At 40.5% G+C, this 27,256-nt stretch overlaps 1 protein-coding gene across 2 annotated transcripts in view; it reads left to right on the top strand.

Moving 5' to 3' along the window:
• Positions 1 to 26,929, top strand: part of SPTLC2 (serine palmitoyltransferase long chain base subunit 2) — a 110,960-nt gene extending 84,031 nt beyond the window's left edge. For both annotated transcript variants that reach the window (XM_086709146.1, XM_086709147.1), the window contains exons 10-12: positions 12,541 to 12,676; positions 15,786 to 15,915; positions 20,793 to 26,929. In XM_086709146.1, coding sequence (XP_086565272.1) covers positions 12,541 to 12,676; positions 15,786 to 15,915; positions 20,793 to 20,912 — 386 coding nt within the window. In that variant the 3' untranslated portion in view covers positions 20,913 to 26,929. The remainder of the gene's footprint in view (positions 1 to 12,540; positions 12,677 to 15,785; positions 15,916 to 20,792) is intronic.
• The last annotated feature ends 327 nt before the right edge of the window (positions 26,930 to 27,256 follow it).

A 27,256-nucleotide genomic window follows, 5' to 3' on the forward strand; every position in this document is an offset into this window, starting at 1 on the left:
AGACCTCTGATTTCCTGATTAAGTGGAGTCAGGAATCCCAGCAATTCTCCCTATTAAAGGATATGCTTGCACATGTAAGGAATGTTCTGTTTACCTAGGGTTTATTTAGTTCAGGAATATCTTAAACCCTGGGACAAGTCCAGCCTTCCCTAAACTGTCTGTCTACATCTACACCCTCTGCTCAGCTCTACCTTTTAAAATGGAAATCAAGCTGTACTCCTTTCCAAAAGAACCCATCCTTCTATTGTAATTTAGCAAAAGCATTAGTCCTAAGAAATTAATATTTTGCCATTGCCATATTTGATGGTCAGAATTTCAGATTTGAGTCTTAGAAAGCACAATCTCAAGAGAACCCATTTTTGTACATCGATAATATATTGTGCTTACTGAGAGATAGGCGTCATTTTAACTTTTCCTTTGCTAATCTGATTAGTTCTGTGCCCATCGCAGGCTGATAATCCCGGTGATAATGCCCTGCAGCTCTCCTAAAAGGCCTTCATCCAGTAGGGCAGTCGGAACCAGATTCGTGCACAATACTTGTGCCAACCTTTCATCAGCTACTCCCCCTTACGAACTATGTAGACAAAACACCTAATACTAAAACATCTAGGGAAAAATGACTTTGAGAATGAAAGCAGGGGGCGCCTGGGTGGCGCAGTCGGTTAAGCGTCCGACTTCAGCCAGGTTACGATCTCGCGGTCCGTGAGTTCGAGCCCCGCGTCGGGCTCTGGGCTGATGGCTCAGAGCCTGGAGCCTGTTTCCGATTCTGTGTCTCCCTCTCTCTCTGCCCCGCCCCTGCTCATGCTCGGTCTCTCTCTGTCCCAAAAATAAATAAACGTTGAAAAAAAAAAATTTTAAAAAGAGAATGAAAGCAGATTCACAGGTGGAAAATAAATATTTTTATGGCCAGATTTGTGCATTTGTTCATATCATTTAAAAGAGAAAGGAGGAATAAGAGGAAGGGCCAGCCCCTTTATGCTTTCATTTCCTGCCTTGGGGCAAGGGCTTTAACTCCAAAGTACGCTTTTCATAACACTTTCCCTGTCTTACAAATTCCTGGAACACCTAGCAAATTTCATTATTTTTCCAGGTTTGTCTTAACTAACAAAGGCTGACAGGAGACCGCCTGAGACCACCCTGCATATATTGCCATTTTTACAAAGTCCCAGTTTGCCATCTCACTAGCAACGTATGAGAGGTTTCATATTTTTGTCAGCATTTGCTAGAGCCTCTCCAACATATTTTAATGCATTTAAAGACACATTTTCGTTAAGGGAAATCGGAGAGGGAAGTGGAAAAAAGAAGAGACATTTATTGTTATGCAAATTAGGACCTGTATCATGTTGTATTTAATATGTTTATTCGTTTCTCCCTTTGCGTTGCCTTCTCAACCCAACTCAGTATTTTGAGAATATTTACTACATTCCATCCAAAGGAAAAAAAATGTACAGAAACAAACAGGAAGAAGACCTAAACAAATAGAAAGATTCCTGTGCTCATGGATTGGAGGACTTGGTATTGTTAAGACAACAGTACTTCCCAAGTTGATCTACAGATTCAACAATATCCCCATCAGAATCCCAGCTGCCTTTTTTGTAGAAGTTGGCAAGTGGATCCTCATATTCATTTGGAAATGCAAGAGACAAGATTTCCAGAATAGTCCAACTTGAAAAAGAACAAAGAGGAGTCACATGTCCCGAAGCTGTGGTATCAAGATAGTGTCAAACTGGCATAAGTATAGATAGACAGACCATGAAATACCAACCAGAGTCCAGAAGTAAACTTTTAATTTAGGATTAGTTGGTATTCAATAAGACAGTCCAATGGAAAAGAATAGTCTCTCTTAACAAATGATTCCGAGACAATTAGATATCCGCATACAAAAGAATGAAGTGGGACCCCTACCTCCCACCATGTACAAAAATAACTCAAAATGGATCAAAAGCCTAAGTGTAAGAGCCAAATTTACCAAACTCTTAGAAGAAAATGTAGATGTAAGTCTTCATGACTGTGGGATTAGGCAGTGCTTTCTTAGTTATGACACCAAAAGAATAAGCAACCAAAAAACATATATTGCACTTCATCAGAATTACAAGCTTTTGTTCTTTGAAAGACACCCCATCCAGAAAGTGAAAATACAACCCTCAGAATGGGAGGAAGTTTTGCAAATCATGTCTGATAAGACTCTAGTATCCAGAATATAGAAAGAACTTTTACAACTCAAACTAAACAACCCAATTAAAAATGTGCAAAGGATACAAATAGGTATTTCTCCAAAAAAGATAAATGGCCAATAAACACAGAAAAAAAGGTATTTAAACCTGTTAGACATTAGGGATTTGCAAATGAAAATCACAGGATACCACTGTACTCTCACTGGTATAGCTTAAATAAAAAAGTAATGTTGGTGAGGATCTAAGCAATTGGAATGGCGTGTTCCCATATCACTGGTGGGAATGTAAAATGTCCCAGCCACTTTAGAAAACAGTTCCAGTTCCTCAAAAAGCAGACACCAAAGAGTTACCACTTTACCCAGAAATTCTCTTCCTAGGTATATTCCCAATCAAATTGAAAACATACGCAGCATTATTCACAGTAGCCAAAAAGTAGAAACAACCAGTGTGCATCAACTGATGAGTAGATAAACAAAATGTAGTATATCCATTAAAAAAGAATGGATTAAAAAATAATTCTTAAAAAAGAATGAAGGACTGATACGTTATAACATGGATGAACCTTGAAAACATTAAGTGAAAGAAGATACAAAAGGCCACATAAAATATGATTCCATTTATATGAAATGTCCAGAATAGGCAAATCATAGAGACAGGAAGTAGATCAGTGGTTGCTCAGGGCAGTGGAGAGAGGGAAAGGAGTTTCTTTTGGGAGAGATGAATTACATACTAGTGATGGCTGCACAACTTTGAATATGCTAAAAACCATTGAGTTGTACATTTTTAAAAGGGTGAATGTTACAGGATGTGAATTATATCTTAATAAAAGGAGAACTGAAAAAGAGTAGAGTAATGGGGGAGTACAATTTATTATATAAACTGTAATAATTTGTAATAGTCAAAGTAATGGAATAGAAATAAAATTCCAGAAAGGTAAGAAAAGGGTCTGCTGAAAAGAAGCCCTACCTAATCATAAAGTATTGTGTTTTAATGTACTGCTAATCATTTAGCTCATATTTTACATTGGGTTTTCCCATGTGTGGTTTTACACTTTAAATATACCAGATTGCTCCACATTTATATCTTCCTCTACATAATTGGTAATATCGTAATTAAATCTAGGGGAGGTAAAAACATACCCAAGATCATATAGCTGATGTGTCTCCAACTCAAGTTTAAGGGTAAAGAGAAAAGAAACCCCTGGTTCCTATGAAGAAAGAACGTTAGGGCCAGTAGTGGCTCTCAACTAACCAGGAGCAGTGCTGCCTTCCTAAGACATATTTGGAAAAATCTAGGGGCATTTTTGGTTGTCACCGATTAGGCTATGGGGTGGTGGTATTGGCATTTATTGCCAAGGGGCCAATGATTCTAAGTGTTCTTCAGGACACTGGACAGCCTTGACAACCAAGAATTGTGTCCCATATGCCAATCGCAGTCTTACTGAGAAACACTGGCAGTGGTTGACTGAAATTTTGCAGGATGCCCCCTGTTGGAAGATAGAGCAGTGACTGAAATCTTAGAATGGAAATTTGGAAGTGTTACTAGACAAGAGAACTCGTTCCAATCTTAGATTTGTTTCCTTGCCGCTCAAAAGTCAATAGTGGAGAGACAGGTGATGTTGGGAAAGGAAAGGTTGCTTTATTCAGGAAGCGGGCAACATGGGAAGATGGTGGACTAATATCTCAGAGACCATCTGCCCCATCCAGGGGAAGCCAGAAGGTTTTAAAAGGGAATGCACAGGAAAAGGGAGGGGGATATATGCAAGAGAAGCAGGTGCCCAGGCAGCCACTCCTCTGTTGACATGAGTGTGAACAGAATTGCTGGCAGCAGCAATAACTGCTTTCAAATGTAGTCAGACCTTATCTTCTGAGAAAGTTTGGTCCTTCACTCCTCAAGGCCAGTGGTCTGCAAATCTCAGAGAAAGTCAGTCAGGTCTGCTACAGATCAAGGGACTTGGGTCAGAATAAGCTTGAAACAATTTAACCCTTAATACTGGTTGAAGTGCTATTATACGAAGGATGCGGGATGAAAGGAAATCTCTCGGCACCAACTCTTTCCCTAGGAACAGATGGATCAGGGCCCAAGAATCAAGGAGATGTGTGGCCTCCAGGGCTGGGTGGTGGAGGCAGGGTTAGTGTAAGGTTCTTAAGAGGCAGGTAAGTCTCCAAGGGAGGCTCCAGCAGGCACCATCAGTGACTTTAATTAAACAGTTACTCAGTTCTTTTTTTTACATTCCTGTTAACTACCATTCCCTTTTATGTCCTACTTAATACAGAAGCTAAACAGGATCTGTGAGCAGTGGTTGAGGGTACAGTCTTTGAAACTAGAAGAACCAGGGAGTTCAAATCCTGGTTCCTCCTCTTGGAGTTACTTAGCCTCTCCTGGCATTGGTTTACTTTCCCCAGCTGCAAAATAACTCTTAAATTTGCCAGTTTCTAAAAGGGAAAGGAGGGCAACCCTACTAAGTCTCTTCTTCTCTCAGAAATTATTGATGTGGTATAGGAAAGACACTGTGGTTTAAGTATCGTAGCCAAGGTTTACTTGTCTCTTTTGAAAGTGTCGTCATGATTGCATCTGAGATTTTCTACCGTGCAAATAATTTACAGTTCGTGGAACTGCTGTAATAGCAATAGTTAAGGCAAACCTGACTCCCTCTTCAGCTAAGCCCAAAATACTTCCAGCCAAGCAAGAGATTGAGCTGTTGTCCTAACATTACATTTAGATGTAGCACCACTCATATAAGAGAATGCCAAGTTCATTTACATTAATATAAATCAACATGTTCTTCCATTCACTTATGGGAGACTATACAGTAGTATCTTATTAGAAGATAAGGCTGGCTGGTAATGGACTTGGTAATATTTAGAGATATAGCAACTGAAATGAAATACAGTTTGGAAATTGCTTTACCAGCCAAAGGAAAGGGAAGAAGCCTTTAGTGAGCCTGGCACCCTGCTCGCTATACTACATACTTTCTGTGCCTTGAAGGGAATCAGTACTAAGAGCTTCCATAATCACTATGGGAATAGCCTTTGAAAACATAGTTTGCATGTGATCTCATTTACTTGATATAATACTTGTTTAAGAGATCTTTAAGATATAACCCCATTTTAGGGGCGCCTGGGTGGTGCAGTCGGTTAAGCATCCGACTTCAGCCAGGTCACAATCTCGCAGTCCGTGAGTTCGAGTCCCGCGCCAGGCTCGCGCCAGGCTCTGGGCTGATGGCTCAGAGCCTGGAGCCTGTTTCCGATTCTGTGTCTCCCTCTCTCTCTGCCCCTCCCCCGTTCATGCTCTGTCTCTCTCTGTCCCAAAAATAAATAAACGTTGAAAAAAAAAATTTTTTTAAATGGGGTTATATCTTTTAAATTTTTTTTTTCAACGTTTATTTATTTTTGGGACAGAGAGAGACAGAGCATGAACGGGGGAGGGGCAGAGAGAGAGGGAGACACAGAATCGGAAACAGGCTCCAGGCTCTGAGCCATCAGCCCAGAGCCTGACGCGGGGCTCGAACTCATGGACTGCGAGTCGTGACCTGGCTGAAGTCGGACGCTCAACCGACTGCGCCACCCAGGCGCCCCATTTTTTTTTTTTTAATTTTTTTTTTCAACATTTATTTATTTTTGGGACAGAGAGAGACAGAGCATGAACGGGGGAGGGGCAGAGAGAGAGGGAGACACAGAATCGGAAACATATAACCCCATTTTAGATTTGAGTGGAGACACGTTTAACATAGGCAAAGTAAGTACACAATGTGTGAGTTTATTCTACTTTTCTAAAATGCTTTTCAAGAGAAAAACCACTAGAGTGAAACATAGTTGCTTTTCACTTGGCAGTATAATCTAACCAAAGTAAAATATTAGAAAAAGTAACTTTCCAAATAGCAAAAATAAGCCATTTGGATAGATGATTAAACGAAAAGATTGATAGTTAAATTCAATTCTTAGACCTATAGTATTAAAGAGATTCTATGTGAACTGTCCACAATATAACATTTTTTATAGTTTAAATTAGAACAAGGTGATGGGTAGTATTTTTCCATATTTTATCCTGCCTTAATAACCCTTACCTTGTAGTTAAAGCTGAAAACCAATTGAACCCATTCTTGGGGCTGTTTTGTTTTGGGGACCCTCAATTAAGAAAACCCTTACCTACTTTGAGATTATGACCTTGAAGAAAAAGGGGGGAGGGAGAAGAAGTTCCTCAATTTCAAATTCTTCCAGCCCGTTATAATTAATTGGAAAGTGTAAGTCTGAAGAGTAGCAGTAATTTTATTTTATTTTTCCCAGGAAAGCAGATTATATCAGGATATCCAGGAAATCTAAGAAGATTAGGAACTGTGTAATGGAGTATGATGTGAGTTAGGGGATCAGATCTGGCTGAACATCATTTATATTTGTGTCCTTTATTTTGAAAGATTTCAGTTAACACCAGAGATGGTATTTTTGAAGTTGCAGACTCAAACACATTTTGTTGATTATGTTATAAGTTATATAAAAGCTCATCAGCTAAATTGACAATTATATTGCTATTTAAGCAGGTGAGTACATGCTATAATTTTTGAAGAATAAGTTCTGAGTAGTTAGCACTAATGCCATTTCAGACAAAATGCTCCCTTTTTTATCCCCTTACTCTATACATAGGTCTTGTCCTGTTGTTTTTGTAACCAGTCCTGAGACATCAGGAAATTTGTAGCTCATAGAACACTAGCTGTTCTGATTGATACCTGTCTGGGAGGGCTTACGAAATTTTATTTGAGTAATAATCCAGTAGTTCCTTCAAACATTAAGTTCACATGGCTGGCAATCGTGAGGAATCTGGATTAAGACTTGATAAAAATATTCCTTTTGGAGAACATCTGGAATGCATTTGGTACAACCTCACAATCTATTTGGCAGGGTTAATAATTATAGCTCCAAATCTAATCCTATCTTGTAATGGTGACTTGAAGTTATTAATACATAGTGGTTATCAATAGGTAGATAGTTGTGATGCCCCACCTTTTGAGGTTTTGTTTCCTTAAAAGACCTAAATCTAATGATGCCATCACAATCTATTGATCCTTCATTACTTCCTAAGCATAAAATTCATTGCAAAGAAGTTGAGGACTAAAAATGATGTATTAAAGTTATCTCTTACATTTTCTGAGAAATGAAATTATGTGCTCCTGTTTCCTTTTCTTTTTTTCATGCCAAACTGTAGATTTTATTAAGGAAGTTCTAAAAATGGTTTCATTTAACCATATTGAAGAACTCCAAACTCATGGCCACACAGCAAGGCTTAGCTGTAAAGTTAAAGAGAAATCAGTATTAAGGTTTTTTTTTTTTTTTTAATTGCTTTGATGCTTTTTATCATCCTTAAAAGTAAAGATTTATGTTTGCAAAGTAGAGAAGAATTCTGGCCTCTTCTATTACCATCTGTGTTCTTAAAAAGATAAAGACAGGGGCGCCTGGGTGGCGCAGTCGGTTAAGCGTCCGACTTCAGCCAGGTCACGATCTCGCGGTCCGGGAGTTCGAGCCCCGCGTCAGGCTCTGGGCTGACGGCTCGGAGCCTGGAGCCTGTTTCCGATTCTGTGTCTCCCTCTCTCTCTGCCCCTCCCCTGTTCATGCTCTGTCTCTCTCTGTCCCAAAAGTAAATAAGCGTTGAAAAAAAAAAAATTAAAAAAAAAAAAAAAGATAAAGACATTTTAAGAGTTAGATTTTTTAAGACAAGACTAAACCTTCTTTTTACACTTTACATTGTTTTAAATCCCTAACAGTTGGTCAGACTCTTGGTCTTGGGGTCATGAGTTTGAGCCCCACATTGGGTGTAGAGTTTATTTAAATTAAAAAAAAAAAAAAGAAAAAAGAAAAAGAAATGGTCTAAATCCCTCTTAGACCATTCTTCCAGCCTGTTATAACTTGTGGCAACTCTGTAGTAAGAAAACTTCTTAGAACTGAGCTAGCAGATTGGACTTAAGTAGCAGTTACACTTCTTGCATTAATGTTAACTAGTATTTTAGGTGATATTTAATTCAAAATAGGTAACTGTGTTGTCTTTAAAATTCAGCGTCCCGTCAAAAAAACGAATAACCACTTAACTACTTCCCAGTATATGTAAATGCCAGAGCTTACTGAATTGTGTGCTATTATTTGTTTATTTTTTCCTATTATTATCTTTGATATTATTAGGTTGTACCACAAGAAATTGCCATTTTTAGGTCACAAATAGTCAAATATTAGCAGTTCATGGTTCAGGCTGTGACTTTTGTAGCATAAATAGACCACTGAACTTGTATGATTTGCTGCCATTTGTGATTGAGTTGACTTCTTTCTTTAGCACTGGTCTTGACACTTCCTCTCGGTCTTTATTCCCCGTACTCACCAGCAGTGACTGCGGTCCGCTGCTCAGGGTGAGTTCATTGGAAGAACTATTTTTCACTTGTCTTGTACTTGCCCTGTGTCTCCCTAGGCTCCTGCACCCATTCACCCCTACCCATTCATTTGCCAGTAAGTGCTGTTTTAAAAATAGGACACAGATACTCTTACCCAGTAAAGGGCTGTGCTCTTTAAAGTTTGAAAAATACATAATTTCTTGATGTGGTGTAGAAGAAAAAACACTGACAGACCCAGAGAACGTTGATCTGCCTCCTACTGAAAGAAAGGCCTTAGAAAAAGTAATTTAACACCTGCGGGCAGTTTCTTTTTGTCAATAGTACATTCTTTTACTATACCCATCTAAAAGCAGTTGGGATCAAATGAAATGGAGCTGTTAATTTCTTCTTTTTTTAAAATTTATTTTTAAGGGGCGCCTGGGTGGCGCAGTCGGTTAAGCGTCCGACTTCAGCCAGGTCACGATCTCGCGGTCCGTGAGTTCGAGCCCCGCGTCAGGCTCTGGGCTGATGGCTCAGAGACTGGAGCCTGTTTCCAATTCTGTGTCTCCCTCTCTCTCTGCCCCTCTCCCATTCATGCTCTGTCTCTCTCTGTCCCAAAAATAAATAAACGTTGAAAAAAAAAAAAAATTAAAAAAAAAAAAAAATTTATTTTTAAATTGTATTTCAATTCTAGTGTGACTATGATACCTAGATATATATTTAGGAGAGAATTCTTTTTCATCTCAACTTTTAATAGCTGCCAAAATGAAGGTTGGTGATCTCTGATGTCCATTAGCACGTGAGTATACAAACAAAAAAATAGTGGTGTTATCTTTACAAAGGAACACGAGTCAGCAACAATGGGGCTATATAAGTTGGGGATCCTAAATGCCTACTCCCACTGTCTTCAGGTTGTGTGATGTGAGTGTCATTTTAGATGTATGTTCTCCTGGGACTCTTCTTGTCTGGGGGCAGATGGTGATGAATCATGCACCTGAGATTTTCACTTCCTTCTGTTAGAGAAAACTTGCTTAGAAAGATATAATAATTGAAAAAGTTAAGGTCTTCATCTCCTAAGATTTCTTCTCTTCCTTGATAATTTTTCTTTAAAAAAAATTTTTTTTAATTAATGTTTTTTATTTATTTTTGAGAGAGAGAGAGAGAGACAGAGTGTGAGCAGGGGGGAATGGCAGAGAGAGAGGGAGACACAAAATCTGAAGCAGGCTCCAGGCTCCGAGCTGACAGCACAGAGCCCGACGCAGGGCTCGAACTCACGAACCGTGAGATCATGACCTGAGCCGCAGTGGATGCTTAACCGACTGAGCCACCCAGGCGCCCCCTTTCCCTTGATAATTTTTCTTGATATTCTTGGAATGAGAAAAAAAAAAATTTTTTTAGGATGAAGTCTTGCCATTTGCAATGAAAAAAATTTTTTTCAGCTATTTGGTTTGTGATGAGAAAAAGGTAGCAAATTGCAAAATAATAAGGTGAATGCAGAAAAAAATAATGTATACTAATATGCAGGTGTATCACTCAATTTTTTAAAAACCATCTTTAGTGAGATATCACTTGTATACAATAAAATTCACCAGCTGTAAGTGTATAATTCCATGAGTGTTGACCAATGAATGTAGTCAGGCAATCACACCACAGTCGAGGAATAGGATGTTTTTGTCACTCCCCAGGAGTTCCCTCATACCCCTTTGCAGCCAGTCCTCTCTCCACTCCCTGGCAATCACTAACCTGTGTTCTGTCTCTATAATTATGTCTTTCTTAGAATTTCCTATATATGAATGCACTCAGTGTATAGTCTTTTGTGTCTGGCTTATTTCATGTAGCATAATGCTTTTTGAGATTCATCAGCATATTTCCTTTCTCCCTTTTATCGTGTTTTCCCCCCACTTTTCCGAATGTATGGCGCATATTTACAATAGCATTTTGTGCATCCTTGTCTGCTGGTACTCTTATTTATGGTCTATTGCTATTGATTGACTTACCTCCTGGTTGGTGGGTCATATTTTCCCGTTTCTTTGAATGGCTGGAATTTTTTATTGTATGCCAGATGTTGTAAATTTTACATTACCAGGGGCTGCACTTTGTTGTATTCCTTTAGGTAGTGTTGGACTTTGTTCTTGGAATTAGTTGGATCCTTTTGAGACTTGCTGTTAAGGTTTGTAAGGGTGGATCCACAGCAACTTTGAGTCTAGGGCTAATTTAGCTCCACGACTCGTGTGACTCTCCATTTTGGAAGGTGACAATACACACTGTTGCCAATTCCGTATGAGCTCTGGGAACTGTTGAGTCTGCTGCTTTCTGCTGGCTTTTTCCCCAGCCCCTGGTGGTTTCTTCTCAAGCACAAGCAGATGACACTCAGCCAGAGGCTCAAGGGGACCCTTCTGTAGACCCCCACACTTCTCTCTTTGTACACTTCTCCCTCCTTTCCTGTACGCTGCCCGGCAAATTCTAGCCACCTTAGCATCCCCAACTCTGATCGCTGGTGTCCCAACTGAGGAGACTAGGTTCCTGTCCCTGGGCAGCAGCCTGGGACCTGCCTCTAGGCAGTCAGGGGGCAATCCAGAGGCTTCTGTATTGTTTTCCTTCTCCCCAGCAGCATAGTCCTGCACTGCCTGTGGCCTGGTGTTTGAAAACCATTGTATATACATTTTGTTTTATGTGATTTGTCCAGTTTTCTGTTGTTAACGGCAGAAAGGTAAAACTGGTCCCGGGTATTTTACCATGGCCAGAAGTAGAAGTCTCTTTTTCTAAATGTAGAGTTAAGCGTGTATTGGTATTTCTAGGGAAAACTTGGGCACAGGGCTCCGAGATTCTCAATATACTTAAATGTAACATACTTTAATGTCTGCTTTAGTGTAGGACATATGTCATAACTTAAGTGATGTTCTTCAGTGTTCACATTAAGCGAGTCTAAGTTTGAGTGTTATTCTCTGGTTAACTTGAAATTATTTACACAAAGTATTAATTTTGGGTTATTTGTAGCAGACTTATCTAGAGTGGCTTTGCATCAGTGGATGGATATGTTAGCATTCTAAGCACGTTTGTTAACCATCTGTGTCTCTGATCAACTGATTAATTTATCTTTGGAGGTATATGACACTTGTACTTTAAAAAATACAAATTTGTTGGCTCCCTAATATATGTGAGAAGATGACTGCAACCCTTTCTTATTTGTGAGTATTTGTGGTTGGGAAGACCCTTAACCAGTGCTGAGCCCTTTGCGCGCTGATCTTTTGAATTTAGGCTTGCTCTCCATGATGTCTGTTCGTGGACGTCTGTTCATAGATTTACCTACCATAATGTCAAAACCCAGTTCAAATATTTAGTCCGCGGTTTGAGAAATGTTTGTTATAATCCATTCCTATGTAAGGAAGATGAACAGACTGGGATTAAAAATATGATTTTACATTATTACGGATATGCTATTGTTGTCTGATAGTAGTTTCGGGGAAATGGTAACATAAAACCAGACTCTTAAGAGGAAAGTTTGGGGCTCTAAATGGCTCCATCTCTGGTCTCGTGTGTAAAATTATTTGCAGCATAGTTCATTGGAATGAATATTGAAGTCAAGGGACCTAGATTCTTGTCTTGGCTGTGCCACCTGTTAATGTGTAACTGCAGGCCAGTCACCACCTTTGTGGGAGTCACCCAACCTGCAAAGTGAAGATAATAGTTAATATTGTACCTACTGTTAAGGGATAGAAGAATGTTAAATGAGATATATTGAAAATGTTTAATGATGCTAATGTGCCATGAAAATATTAATTGTTAAACTTCATTTTGTACATTATTACAAAATCTATCAACACCTACTGTGACAGAATACAAAGCAAGATTTGTTTGTATTTATATTTCATACAGTTTGTTATGTGAAAATATTTTATGTTAGGACAGAGGAACCAAACATAGGACTGATTGATAGAATGGAGATAGAGGAGATTGCTCTCTTTTTCCCCACTCCTTTTTCTTAGTGTTATTGTTTTCCTCCTCTTGATTTTCCAGGCAAAGAATGTATACAGCAGTTAGCCGAAAACACCAGGTATTTCAGAAGACGTCTGAAAGAGATGGGCTTCATCATCTATGGAAATGAAGATTCTCCAGTGGTGCCTTTGATGCTCTACATGCCAGCCAAAATTGGGTATGTTTTATTGCAGATTACAGATGGGTCTCTAATTAGACTTAAGGTTTCTGTGCTGTTAGACTCAGGCTTATGTATTTTGTCAGCAAAAATTGTCTTGGCTTCATTATATTAACCTACCTTCATTTGCTAGAAATTCCGTAAATAGTGGATTCCAATTTATGAAATAATGTTAACTTGTTAGTCTTTCATTAAACAAATATTGAGTTCAGTGCCCTCTTCTAGGAGATTGGCATAGATCAGTGAACAAAACACAAAAATAAAATCCCGGTCCTTGTGGAGCTTAATGTTCTAATGGGGCAGAAGTCAGACAAACGTAATAAATAAGTTATGTAATTTGTGAGAAGATGTTACATGTTATGGGGAAAAGTAGAGCAGGGCATGGGGGATGGGGAGAGTACCCTGTGGGTGGGCAGATGACAGTATTAACTTGGAATGGTCAGGGTGAGCCAGTGGAAAGGGAAGGTGACATGTGAGCTTGAAGGAGCTGAGTTAGCCACTTAGAGAAAGAAGTTCTCTGCAAATGCCATAGCACAAGAACATGCTTAGCCGATAGAGGGGTAGCAAGAAGGTGAGTGGAGCTGAAATGCAGTGCCCGGGGGGGAGTCGTGAGCCTTGAGGTCAGGGTGTGTTGTTGCAGATTACACCAGTTTCTTTGATTTGTGCAACTCGTGTATAATGGAAAGCCTTGCTCTGGAACCGCTTCCAGTGTGTTTGACAACAAGTCCAGGTATATAACAAAACCAGAAGACATTTGAAAAGTAATTTAAAAAAAAAAAAAAAAGGAAGGAAGAAAGAAAAGTAGTATGAAGTGAGCAAATATAGTTACTTGCAAAGTAGGCAAAACTGCATCAGAGATTAGAAAGGAGTTATCTGGGGCGCCTGGGTGGCTCAGTCGGTTAAGCGTCCTACTTCAGCTTGGGTCACGATCTCGCGGTCCGGGAGTTCGAGCCCCGCGTGGGGCTCTGGGCTGATGGCTCAGAGCCTGGAGCCTGCTTCCGATTCTGTGTCTCCCTCTGTCTCTGTCCCTCCCTCGTTCATGCTCTGTCTCTCTCTGTCTCAAAAATAAATAAACGTTAAAAAAAAATTTTTTTTAGAAAGGAGTTATCTACTTAGTATAGACTCGGGTTAAAAAAAAAGGCACATTTTTTCAGATTTGTGGGTTTTGACTGATCTTAAATATAAAACTGGATAAGGATCGTTTCTCAGGTTTAATTGAACTCATTAAAGAAGCAGATGTTTTTATTCATCTTTGAATCCCCAGTGCCCACCATGATCCCTGTCACTCAGAGGGCAATCAGTAAATGTTTATTAAAGTGGATATAGGAGGGAAAATTAAAGCGGAGAAGTATGGTGATTGCAAAGATAACGAGGAGGAAATTGGGGAAAAGTGCCCACTGAGGGAAAAAAAGTTCAGTTTTCAACAGGAAGTCCTATGCGCATTTGGCCTCATAGCCTTACAGGGATGGAGGAAATGAACCAAAGCAGAGGTGTAGATTTTCTCCCTCTTCTTTAAATGGAATTATCATAAATAAACAAAGAGTTGTGTGGTCTGAAGGACTTAGTCTAGAACTGTTTCTTTCTTTCCTTTTTTGAAAATGTTTATTTTGCGAGGGGGGGTTGCAGAGAGAGAGGGGCAGACAGAGAATCCCAAGCAGGCTCTGAGCCACCAGCACAGAGCCCGATGCAGGGCTCAAACCCATGAACTGTGAGATCATGACCTGAGCCGAAATCAAGAGTCGGACGCTTAACCAGCTGAGCCACCCAGGTGCCCCAGAACTGTTTTTTTAGAGAGGACTATGTCTGACCTATTCTACACAAGGGAAACCTGACTGTGCAAAATGATTAAGATTTAGAAAGGGTGAATAAAGCACTAGACCGTTTGGGAGGGTGACTGAAGATGCAGGGTGCTCGGGGTCAAAAGAAGTATAGAGGAAGTGGAGAGAGGGTGGCACTTACATAATTGGTTACTCATGTAACTAAAGTGTGGAGGATTTTTTATTCTCAAACAAATGCTTTAAAGAGCTAAGGGAATAGTCAAGAAGGAATAAGGTAGGTCAGCAAGAGGGAAAGACAAAAAACAACGTAATTAGCAAATAAGAACTTACATGAAAGTTAGAATTCTGTTATTTAGACAAGATATAGATGTGGAGTGAGGCCACGTGCCATCACTTTGGTTTAGGGTGGAGAGTTAAATAAGTTTTGTGTAGTCTGGGAAATCAGCTGAAGCCTGGGGATGAGTTTGCCTCACAGACACCAAAGGAAATCCTAAATTCCAAATCAGAAATACCTGGTCTCTGGGGCACCTGGCTAGCTCAGTCTGAAGAGTTGTACGACTCTTGATCTCAGGTGAGTTTGAGCCCCACGTTGGGTAGAGATTACTTAAATAGATAAATAAACTTAAAAAAAAAAAAAAGAAATACCTGGTCTGGAGGGCTAATACTAATCGGCCATTCTGCCAGCAGAAAGATGTCCATGTTACAGCAGATCTTCTGCATCCGTAATCTTAAGAATTCTTTAAATTTACTGCCAATTCTAATATTTCAAGGACAAGGTTTTAAAATTTTTAGTTTTTTTTAAATGTTTATTTATTTTTGGGAGCGGGGTGGGCAGAGACAGAAGGAGACACAGAATCCGAGGCAGCCTCCAGGCTCTGAGCTGTCCACACAGAGCCCAGAGCTTGCCTCGGATTCTGTGTCTCCCTCTCTCTCTGCCCCTCTCCTGCTCTTGCTCTGTCTCTTTCTCTCTCCCAAAAATAAATAAAATATTAAAAAAAATAAACTCAAGTTCATTTTGAAGCCTCTGAACCACTCTTATGTGTCAGGGACACTTTAAGGCTATAACTGCAAATCACTTTAGTCAAGCCCTATTAAAAATTGGTCTGTGACAACTATATTCTTTATCTTTGTGAAGGAAGCCATTTGGGAGAAGACCACTTTAGGACTGAATTAAAGAAGTCTGGCAATTTTAACTTGAAAAGAAGTTAGAGGAAATTTCTAATAGAAGTCTCCAATGCCTGTGTCACCTGAGTTTAAATCATTCAGGACCAAAGACCTTTGGACCGTAGTTTATTATTCTTCCTGATTCTTACCCTGCTTTCCCCTTGCAGCGCCTTTGGACGGGAGATGCTGAAGCGGAATATCGGGGTAGTTGTGGTGGGATTTCCTGCTACTCCGATTATTGAGTCCAGAGCCAGGTTTTGCCTGTCAGCAGCTCATACCAAAGAAATACTTGATACTGTAAGTAGACACTTTGACCTTGATATAAACATACCTACACTAAGCACACCTAGATATCAGATGAAATTAATCATCTGTTGGTTGATCTTGAAGTTCTTTGAGCACCTGAGGTATTGACTGGTAAAATGGAGGAGGGAGTATACAGTGCTGCTTCAAACACTGCAATTTACAAAATAAATCGCAAAGCCATTAGCAACACCCACTAGACCCATCAGAGCTCTGGGAACTTCTCGCTTTATCTTGTTCTATTCTGTCCCTTATTATGGCCACTATAACTGTGTAATTGTCCTTGCGCTATTTCTACTGCAAGCCTTTTTTTTTTCTTTAACTTTATTTATATTTTTAATCACATTCTAACACTGGGAAATTAGATTCAGTGTATTATTGATACTGTATCTTTTTCTTTATTTTGATGTGCCTTTCAAATTTTGTCCAATAGATTTTCCAATTTTTCAAAAATCTTACTGGTGAGTTTCTTCATTATTTCTTTTTTAACCCACTGATACCAACTTTTCTTCTATTCTCTTTTATTTGGGTGTTTAAAAGTTTGATGTGCCTTTAACAAAAGATCTGTGTCATTACAAGCAATGGCTACAGCAATACACTGTCTTCTAACAACAGCTTTGACTCCCAAAGACTATACACATTCATGAAAGAATTTAGATGTAGCCAAGATATTGAAGTAGATTTATGTTGCCAATAAATATGTTTGCCAGTTGAGAATTCTCACCCTTTCTGTAAGATCCGCTTAAGGAATTGTTTGATTTTGCCTCCTGTTTAGTTTTTCTTGAAGCATAAAGTGCATTTTTTGAAACCAAAGGTTTCTTGAAGTTGTTTTGTCCTAGGATATTTTATGGAGGTAAACATGAGCCTTATGAGGTACAAATGCATTTTGTGTGTAATGAGCCGTGTGACATGATTACATAGAAATGCCATAAAATTCACACACAGAAAAACCAAAACCAACCTCTAGAGCTAATAAACATAGCTAGCAGAGTTGCAGAGTAAACAATCAGCACAGGGGCGCCTGGGTGGCTCAGTTGGTTGAGCATCTGACTTCGGCTCAGGTCATGATCTCACAGCTCGTGAGTTCGAGCCCCGCGTCGGGCTCTGTGCTGACAGTTCGGAGCCTGGAGTCTGCTTCGGATTCTGTGTCTTCTTTTCTCTCTGCCCCTCCCCCTCTCATGCTGTCTCTGTCTCTCAAAAATAAATAAACATTAAAAAAATTTTAAAAATAAAATAAAAAAATAAACAATCAGCACAAAGTTAGGACGTTTCCCAATACTAGCAGTGAAGAAACAAAAAGGAAATTAAGAAAATTTCATTTATGCTAGCATTCAAAACAATAAAATACCCAGGAATAAATTTAACCAATGATATGAAAAACTTGTATACTGAAAACTCTAAAATGTGTAGATCTAATGCAGTCCCTGTCAAAATTCCAGTGGCTTTTTTTTTTAGCAGAAATGGAAAAGCTGATCCTCAAGTTCATAAGGAACCGTAAGGGGCCCCCGATAGCCAAAACAGTATGGAAATGGAAAATCTAAGTTGGAGGAGTCAAACTCCCCAGTTTTGAAACTTACTACAAAGTAATTAAATCAGTGGGGTGCTAGCTTAAGGATAGACATATAGACCAATGGTGGTGAGAGTCCATAAGCACACCCATACACCTATGGCCAATTGATTTTTCCACAGGAGAGCTCAGACTAGTTAATGGGGAAAGAATGTTCTCTTCAGCAAGTGGTACTGGACAACTGAATAACTATATGCAAAATGAAGTTGGCCCCTACAACATGGATGAACCTTGAAAACAGTATGCTAAGTAAAAGAAGCCAGGCACAAAAGACATTGTATGAAATGTACGGAACAGGCGAATCCATAGGGTCAGAAAATAGATTGGTGGTTTTCAGGGCCTGGGAGGAGGCAGGGATGAGGATGAGAGTGTGGGGTTTCTTTTTTGAGGTGATACTGCTTTAAGATTACAAGGTGATGAAAGTTGTACACCTCTGTGAATATACTAAGAAACACTGAATTGTACACTTTACAATTTGGGGTGCCTGGGTGACTCAGTAGGTTGAGCTCTTGATTTCAGCTTAGGTCATGATTCCAGGGTCATGGTGTCAAGCCCTGCTTTGGGCTCCATGCTGAGCGTGAAGCCTGCTTAAGGTTCTTCCACAGCCCCCCCCCCCCCCCCCCCCCCGCCAAATCTCCCTCCCTCTCTCCCTGTCTCCCTGCCCCTCCCGCACTCTCACACTCTCTTGCTGTCTCAAAAATAAAGATTAATCAATTAAAAATAAAAGGTGACTTATGGCATATGAATTGTATCTCAATAAAACTGTTACTTTTAAAAATGAGAAGGGCAAGGTTATCGATCATCTCTGGGGTACAGCTGTCCTAGAATATTCTCTTATTCAAGGACCAAACTCAATTCTGATTTACTCATCTTTTTTTCCTAAGAACCCATCTCACCCTGTCCAGAGGTTGAGTGTAGATTATTTAACAGATGGTGGAACTTGTAGCAGTTTCTTATTTCTAATCTAACCAGGTAACCTATATAATGGCAAACTAACAGTTTCTAGCTACAATTTTCTCTTTAATAAATAAATAAAACCAATTCATCTGAAATATTTGGTGTGGGATCAGAGGAAATCATGTAATCTAGATCCCTTTGGGATACTGTGGGGTTTTTTTTTTTCTTTCTATTCATTTTCTTTTTTACATCAATAAAAAAAATCAGGTCTTTCTGAAGTCAGAGGTCATAAATGTCCTTTCCTTTGTGATCTTCCATAAGTCATGTGTTGTTTTAAATTAATAAATCCTGTATCAGAGGTCAGGGGGATAAATGGTTAATGGGTTCTTCCAGCTGAAGTCACTCTTAATTTATTTACATATGGAACTTACGGTTAAACATTTTTTTGAAGATACCACTGTTCTGATAGCATTCTGAAGTGCAGCTCTTAATTTGCTTTCTATATTTTCCACATTTGCAGTGAAAAATTTTTTTTCTTCTACATAAATTAAGGAATACTATTTACCGGTGGGTTTTTTTCTCTCTACAAACACTGAGTTTTAAAAGTTAAATTTAAGAACAGGCAAATGTGTCTTTTACTAATAATCAGTTGATTCCCTTTTATGAAGTAGAAGGTATACATTTTCATATGAAATTATAACCGTAAGAGTGAACAGAAGATGTGTATGACATGATGGAAATTTAGAGAGTCACACTCAGCTACTACTGCCCACCTTTTCCATTTCTTAGTCTAATTAGGGTGTCCTAGACGGAGCCCTGTCTCCAAAGCTGGGGCCCTTCGCCCCAGGTTTGTTACTGGATCCACGGGGTAACATCCACAGGCGCTTGGGGAATGAATAATAGGGCCGGAGAGCTGCCATGCAAACTGCATTCTGTGACTTGCATGGGGCACTCTTAGTAAAAAGCCTTAGAACCTAGGATTACAAATTTTTGCTGTCTTTGGATTTCTTTGGGAAGTATCTGGGCTTAGAGTTTCTCTGCCCTTCTATTAGATTTTTTCTGAGAAATTGTGAACACATATCGCTTTCTTATATTGGATCCTCTAATCTGACTCTCTGGGCTGCTTTTTGGAAAGATTAAGTGTGTGAACTGACTGTGATTCGTGCACTTTGCCGTATACATGTTATACTTCAGCTGAGAGTTCATTTTTTAAAAAACATACACGTATAAAAAATAACAATTACCTCTACCAGATAGGACTGGTGTAGCAATCAGGAAGAGATTTTTTTGGGGTGCCTAGGTGGCTCAGCCCGTTAATCATCCAACTTTCGATTTTGGCTCAAGTCATGATCTCACTGTTGTGAGATTGAGCCCCGCATCGGGCTCTGCTCTGACCGTGCAAAGCCTGCTGGGGATTTTCTCTCCTTCTCTCTGCCCCTCCCCCGCTCACACATGCACTCTCAAAAAAAAAAAAGGCGGGGTGACAGGGAGAGACTTTTCATTTCATAACTTATCTTAGCATTTGAATTTCTTTGAAAAACAAAAGAGCAATTTTACAAGAAAGAAAGTTATACTGAGCTAGTTAGTTTTGATGGGAAGACAAGATGATCTCTCAAGATTAGGATTTTGGAGTTCAGACTCATACCTGAGTTTAAATCCTGGTTCTGTCTGTTCTTGCTCCCTCACTTACACCTTGTCCATTACCTACCCAGAGTCTCCTAACAGCTCCCCCTTTTTCTTTCTTTCTTTTTTATTTTTTTTATGTTTGTTTATTTTTGAGAGAGAGACAGAGGGAGGGGCAGAGGGAGAGAGAGAATCCAAAGCAGCCTCCAGGCTCTGAGCTGTCAGCACAGAGCCCAACACGGGGCTCAAACTCACAAACGGTGAGATCATGACCTGAGCCTAAGTCTGATGCTTAACCGACTGAGCCACCCAGGCGCCCCAGCTTCCTCTTTTTCTTACTAAGTCTGATCAGCAGTCCACCTTGGGTGCTCTCTTCATCTTGCATGTAGAAGGCATCTCAACACAGACCTCTCATCGGTTTTCTTGTATTTTAATAATAGAAACAACAAGTACTGGAATACGAGAGGAGAGAGGATAGTTGTAGCCAGGCTGACAAGTTCAGGGTGCATATTCCTTTTTCTACCAAGCATAATGTCCTTTGATGAATTATACCCTTTATCCTGCATAATTGCTATTCACAACCCATTATTCATGACCAGCCTGACATTCTTGCTCAAAAAGCAGCTCTTTCCACAGCTGTCCTATAGTCTGATCAGAGTAAATGCACTAGACACGAATGGTCTCATAAAGGATAATCTTGCCATGAGTGTTTTTAGAAAAATAAAGCACCAGGCATGCCTGCATCCTACTGGCTCTGACTAACCTCTGCTCTTACATATTTTAGGCTTTAAAAGAGATAGATGAAGTTGGGGACCTATTGCAACTGAAGTATTCGCGTCATCGGTTGGTACCTCTACTGGACAGGCCCTTTGACGAGACTACATATGAAGAAACAGAAGACTGAGCCTTTTTGGTGCTCCCTTGGAGGAACTCTTCCTACCAGGACAGTGTGTGGCTTTTCTGAGCCAGTTCCAGGAACCATACTTCTGTGGCCATCTCACGTGAAAGACATTTCCTCAACTACTGACGGTGGCCACCTCACTCTAAATGGCATTTTGTAAATAGTAAAAAACTGCTTCACATTCTTCCTTTGCTGCATTTCACCTTTCAAAAAAGAGGTGACCCGCTCTACTTTTTTGTCCATTAAAAATGTTTTATTTTATAACTCTTCTCCTTGTGAAATCACGCTGACCCTAGCCTGTCCCTGGCTAACCACGCAGGCCGTTACCCTCTCCCCGCCGCCTGCAGACTTGGCCATACAAAAGCTCCTGCTATCCCCCGCACTACAGCCTAGAGACTCACCCGGCCCTCCTTCCCAGGGAGCAAGTGCCTTCCGCTTACTTCCCATCCAGGTCTCAGAGGCCACCAACCTCAGAATCCTTATTTAACCTGTCAAGGATTCGACCAAAGTGTTCCTTTCATCTCAAGTTTAGCCGTTTAAGAAAAACCTAAACACTAACATCGCTAAAACCGCCCCTCATTATGTATCTCCCTCTGGCCAGCAGCCTCCCAAGGCTTGGTCTTGTTCCGTTTTGTTCTGGTCACCAGATGATTTCTTCCTTCACCATCAAATATTTCTTTGTAATGGTCACCGTCTGAGGGCTATGTCCACTTTCTTGGGTTTTCCCCAAGCTCTAAACTAACACTCCCACTTGCTATTTAAAACACTTAAATTGTTCAAAAAGTACCCACATCCCACCCTGGTCAGACCTGTTGTGGTGGAGCTGACTCACACCTCGCTGTGTGTTCTGTGTCTACAGCTGTTTGGCAGAGTGACCTGCCATCCTGCAGGGGTCAGAGGGCCGGGGCAGTGTGGAGAGAACGGATTACTCCCGGTGGAACATCTGTGGTTGATTCATACTGTTTACTTTTCTGCCTGGGTCTGGGTCCAGATTAGGATTTAAACTGATAAAGGAAAATGTTGGTAAATCCTCTACTCAGAAATCATTTGTCATGTTCCTCTTTAAGGATTAAAGTTATTAACTTACCCTTTTTAGAAGCTGACCCATTTAAATATTACTCTTCTGACTGCTAGTTCTCTTTTGTTATTCTTCATGTCCTAAGACAATTCTAATCTGGCATCTGGAGGTTAGGGTCTCTCTCTTTTTTCCTTTTTTTTTTTTTTCCTCTTGAGCAATCCTGAACACCTGTATCTCTTTGCTAAACTGGGATCCTCTATTTCGACTCTTTGCAGGTAAGGGGACTTCATTCAGAGAGCTTTATACTGCCTGACCAAAGAACAAATCTGAAAGCCACCGTGTTAAAGCTCTTACTTTTTTCTGTTCACCAAAGCTTAAGTGAAGAGGACTTTTGACTTTATTATATCCAAAATCAGCTTGTCTTTTAGTAGCCATCAAGTAATTATGGAGGAAGGATCAGGAACAGAATGGAAGAACACTGTGTGAAAGTAGTTTTGCACGTCTCTGTTTTTGAAATCACTCCTTGAACTGGTAAAAATACTCAGTCCAAATTCTCCTGGGTATCTTGTCATCAGCTGTGGTGTTTGTGCAGATACACGTAGGGGAGGACAGAAGCAATATGATTGTTGGGGAAGTTTTGTTTTCACGTCTTACGTTACCTTTGGTCACTCTCAACATCTTGAGAGCTTCAGCCTTTGAAATACTCCAAGGTTTTGTTTTACTTTTTTAAACAATAGAAAAGGTGAATGAAAGAAGCAAGTAGAAATGCAGGGACTATTTAGCATGTGTAAATGGAAGTAAAGAGATTGTGTCAACTAAGTAGTCCTGTAAAAATACATTGCTAACCTTTCCCCTACATCTAGTTCCTCACCACAGAACCCCACTAGAGCACCAGAGTTTGCACTGTAGTTACTATCAAATGTTGTAGGGTTTGCAAAAGTCACAAACTTTAAGCAATGAACTTACCTGCTACTCTTTTTACTTTGGCTTGCATGAAGTCACTGCAATTTAAAATGTCAGTATGGGCATTTAAATATATATATATCTATATATATCTATGTATATATATATATATAGATATATATATAGATAGATAGATACACACACACACACACATCACTTTGCTGGTGCAAAGTTATGTCAGGATAAATGTAGTTAAGTTACAAGTTTATTTTTGAAGAGACAAAGCTGTGAGGCAAAGCAGGATATCTGCTTTCTAGAGAACAAAATGTTACACTTGCTGGTTGTCTCTTCTTGGAAACTGTAATATAAATCTAGGGTCCAGTCATATCACAAGTATCATTATTTAACCAAGCATCTGGGGAAATACAGGTGTATATATAAATACAGTCATTGGGAATGAGTAGACATAGGTATTGTTTGATGCATGGTTTAACACAGCCTGATTCACAAATCTGATGGGATGCAAACAGGTAGCAGCTAACTATTACTGCCAAAGCTGAGAATCGGAGTCAATCAGTAGAGATGGGGCTAAGCTTACCACTTTTTCTCATCCCTCTTTCTATTTAGCATTGCCTTTATCCATTTCAGGTTTATAAGACCTTTTTTTGCAGATCACATCAGAAACCAGGAAATTTATACCTAGGAGACATCACAATCACAAAGAATGGATCAAGAGGCAGTGGCAGATTCTCCTCCTGCCTTTATTTTAAAAGCTTTACCCCAGAATATGGCATATGCTCTACAGCAAGTAAATATGCAAAGAGTATTTTCAGGACTGGGGTCTTTGGAGCACTTCAACTTTTTGCTTTGCTCTAGAAAATGTCTTCCCTTTAAAAAGCACCCTAGGAGCACCTGGGTGGCTCAGTTGGTTAAGTGTCCTACTCTTGATTTCAGCTCAGGTCATGATCTCATGATTTGTGAGTTCATGCCCTGAGTTCGGCTCGAGCTGACAACACAGAGACTGTTTGGGATTCTCTCTCTCTCTCTCTCTCTCTCTCTCTCTCTCTCTCCCTCCCCCACTCACATGCACACTCCTCATACTCTCTCAAACTTAAAAAAAATCATCCTAGTCTAGGGGCACCTGGGTGGCTCGCCTGGGTAAGCGTCCAACTCTTGATTTCATCTCAGGTCATGAGCCCCAGTATCATGGGATGGAGCCCCGCGTGGGGCTCTGTGCTGAGCGTGAAGCCTGCTCAAGATTCTTTCTCTTTCCCTCTGCCTCTCTCCCCATCTCGTGTGCGTGCTCTAAGAAATAAAAAAATAAATCATCTCCAGAACCCCCAAATACTGCTTGCTTGTTTGAAGAACTTGACATCTTAGTCCTGTAGTTACTATCTTAAGTTTTCATGATAGGGTGAGGACTTCAGAAGGTCACAGCATCCTTCTTCCTGATGCAGTCATGCAAGGTGAACAGAAATACCCTGTACAACTGCTAAGGGCTAGGTGTTTGCTCAGTGCCCTTTCAGAAGCCCAGGAATTGAATATTCTGCCAATGATTTTTCTCTGTAATCCCTCCCTCCTATATTTGGCCTTTCTTTCTCTACCTTCCGATTCTTGATTGTTAGCATTTCAAGTCCAGAGAAAACATACGTGGTGGTGCTGTGTTTGGAGGATCGCTAGGTCAGATACTCTTTTCTTGGGACACTCAGCCTTACCTTTCAGGGGAGATAGTGAGCTTCTTTGTGCCCTACTTGAGGGAACTTATATCTAAGTTTTTTATGACTATTACAGTCTAGCTGAACTTCCTAGTGTTTAATATGCTCTGCTTCATTTCTGTTAGTGAAAACCAGGAGAAAATGGCTTACGTGGAGAGATTTCCTGGCTTCTCAGGGAAGGGGGAAAAGCCACTACCTCCCTGTTTTTCCCCCCACCCCGCCCCCTTTCCTAATTGATAAGGCTCTGGCCCCAATCATACCAGATTGGGCAGCTTAGGCAGTGAAGAAAAAGAATTTGGGCAATTCTTGTTTTGTAAGAATTTGTCGGGATGTGGCAAAACCATCGACAGGAGATCAAATACAACTGACTGTGTCCTGGCTCTCTTGTGTGAAGAACGGCTGGGACTGAATTCCCAGGGTGTCTTTCCTTCCCTGGTGTTCTAGGTAAGCCACCATGGGCTTTAATCTCTGGTGGCTATAACCTGTGCGGTTAGAAAAGGGGAAAGAGTGTAGTGCTTTTCCTCTGTCTGCCTTCATGAAGTTCAGAACTGTTGACCGTCTCCCACAGGTAAAATCAGCATAGGCCGAAGGGGTCATGAAGCGGGGAGTCATGAAAATCAAAAGATTCTTCTTGGCTGTTGAGCAGCTATTTGCTTAAATGCAGCCCGAGAACATAAGATAAACTGCTACCTGCTTAACACGGAAGCTCAGTGCCCCTCAGGCATCTTAATCCATTAAGCCAGTTAATCAAAATCCCTTCCACGCGGAGAAAAGCATATCTATCTTCTCCTCAGCTTTGACCACAGGAAATGTAGTGTTTGGGCTCCTGCCCAATTCCTGTGTGCCCAGATAGCCTAATGAGAAAGTTGGCTTCCTGCCTTCTCATCCAGAAGAGACACCACGACCAGCCAATGATCCTTTTGCTTTTAATTTTATGGACAATGTTGCCCCTTCTGTCATCTCCAGTGACTTCTGTTTTCCAAGCACCTTTCACTATAGACTGAGTCTTTTTTAGGTGGAAACCAAAGGAGTTAGCTTGATACTTACTGAAGTTGTTTAGTCTTCTCTGGTGGGTCTGGCAGTCCACGCTTGGAGGTGGCTTGATGGGGTAGCTGTGGGCAAGGTCTTGTTTACTACACAGTGCACATGATAGATGGCCTTAAACTGTGATTCTTTGTGGTATGATGAGTTATTATAAACCGATCCTAAAGAATGCAATGGTTCTTAAACTGCAGTTACACGTTTTTATTGAAGCAATACCCAGAGCTCTGTTCTTTGGAGTGGTTGTGGGGACAAGAGCAATACCCTCATGTGCCAAGTGTCCTGCCTTGTTGCCATCTCCATGGATAAGTGGATCCCTCCATGCGTGAGGACCCTTGAGTCAATTCAGAGCCTGCGTTTTCTGACAATTCTCAGGTTTCTTGTGCAAAGCTTGGTCGCTTGGCCCAGGCCTTCAAAGGGAGTGTGGGACATATTCCTGACTGGGGTGGATGGTAACTTGTCTTCACCCTTAACATTAGGTCATGTTCCCTCAGTGATGTTAAACCAGTGGTTGGAGTGATAAAAAGCATCCTTGGGGCGCCTGGGTGGCGCAGTCGGTTGAGCGTCCGACTTCAGCCAGGTCACGATCTCGCGGTCCGGGAGTTCCAGCCCCGCGTCGGGCTCTGGGCTGATGGCTCAGAGCCTGGAGCTTGTTTCCGATTCTGTGTCTCCCTCTCTCTCTGCCCCTCCCCCGTTCATGCTCTGTCTCTCTCTGTCCCAAAAGAAATAAATAAACGTTGGAAAAAAAAAAAAAAAAAAAAAGCATCCTTGATGGTTCTTTACAGGATACTGGTGAAATCACCATGTCAATTCAGCCAGCATGTCCATACAGTCTTGATGATCCCTCTCTGTAGAAAGGTAGCAAACATTAAGAGAAGGGGGAAAGAGAATAAGAACAGAGAGATAGCTTATGGGGAGCTGAGAGCTTGTTTTGTTGGCCTTTGTTTTTTTTTGTTTTTTTTTTTCCATTGACCAATTTGCCTGTAAGCTGGACTTTGCAAGAGGTGCTGTGATAACCCCTCTCCATTGCTGGGATGCTTATCTAATCTGAGAAAGTGTGAGAGGGGGAAATGTAAATAAAAAATGTTAAATTCTAGTACTGTGTTAAAATGTCACTCTTCTCTCTTTCTCCCTTATCCCCATCTACCTTTTTTGCCAGACGATTTTTTTTTTTTTTTAACCTTGGATGACTGTGAAGCTATAAATAATGGGTTGGGTCAGGTGTATCAGTTATCAGTTTTGAGAGCACATGTTAAGAACTGAAGGGGGACTACTTGAAATGACTTAAGAATCATCCCATGCAAATAATATTGTTTTGCCCAAATAAACTATTCAGAAAGCTATCTCCGCCTTTATTCATTCAACCAGTAAATATGGAGTGTTATTTCCATGTCAGGCTCTGGCATTACCAGTACCAGCAGCAAACAAATAAGCATCCGGACACATACATCATTTTACAAACTGGTAAGTCTGTGAAGGAAAAGTAAAGAGCATGATAAAAACAGGTAACCAGTATGGTTTAGACAGAGGTGATACAGAAAACATTTCTAAGGCATGAGGGATCCAAAAGAAAGTGTGACTGATGCTCTGTGAGCAAAGGGAAGGATGCTGGGGTGCAGGGGTGGGGGGAGGTGGTGCTGATGAAGAGGGGGCAGAGGCTTGCTGCCCTG

This window comes from Puma concolor, chromosome B3 (genome assembly GCF_028749965.1).
Source record: "Puma concolor isolate L17-30 chromosome B3, mPumCon1.1.hap2, whole genome shotgun sequence".
Taxonomy (NCBI): domain Eukaryota; kingdom Metazoa; phylum Chordata; class Mammalia; order Carnivora; family Felidae; genus Puma; species Puma concolor.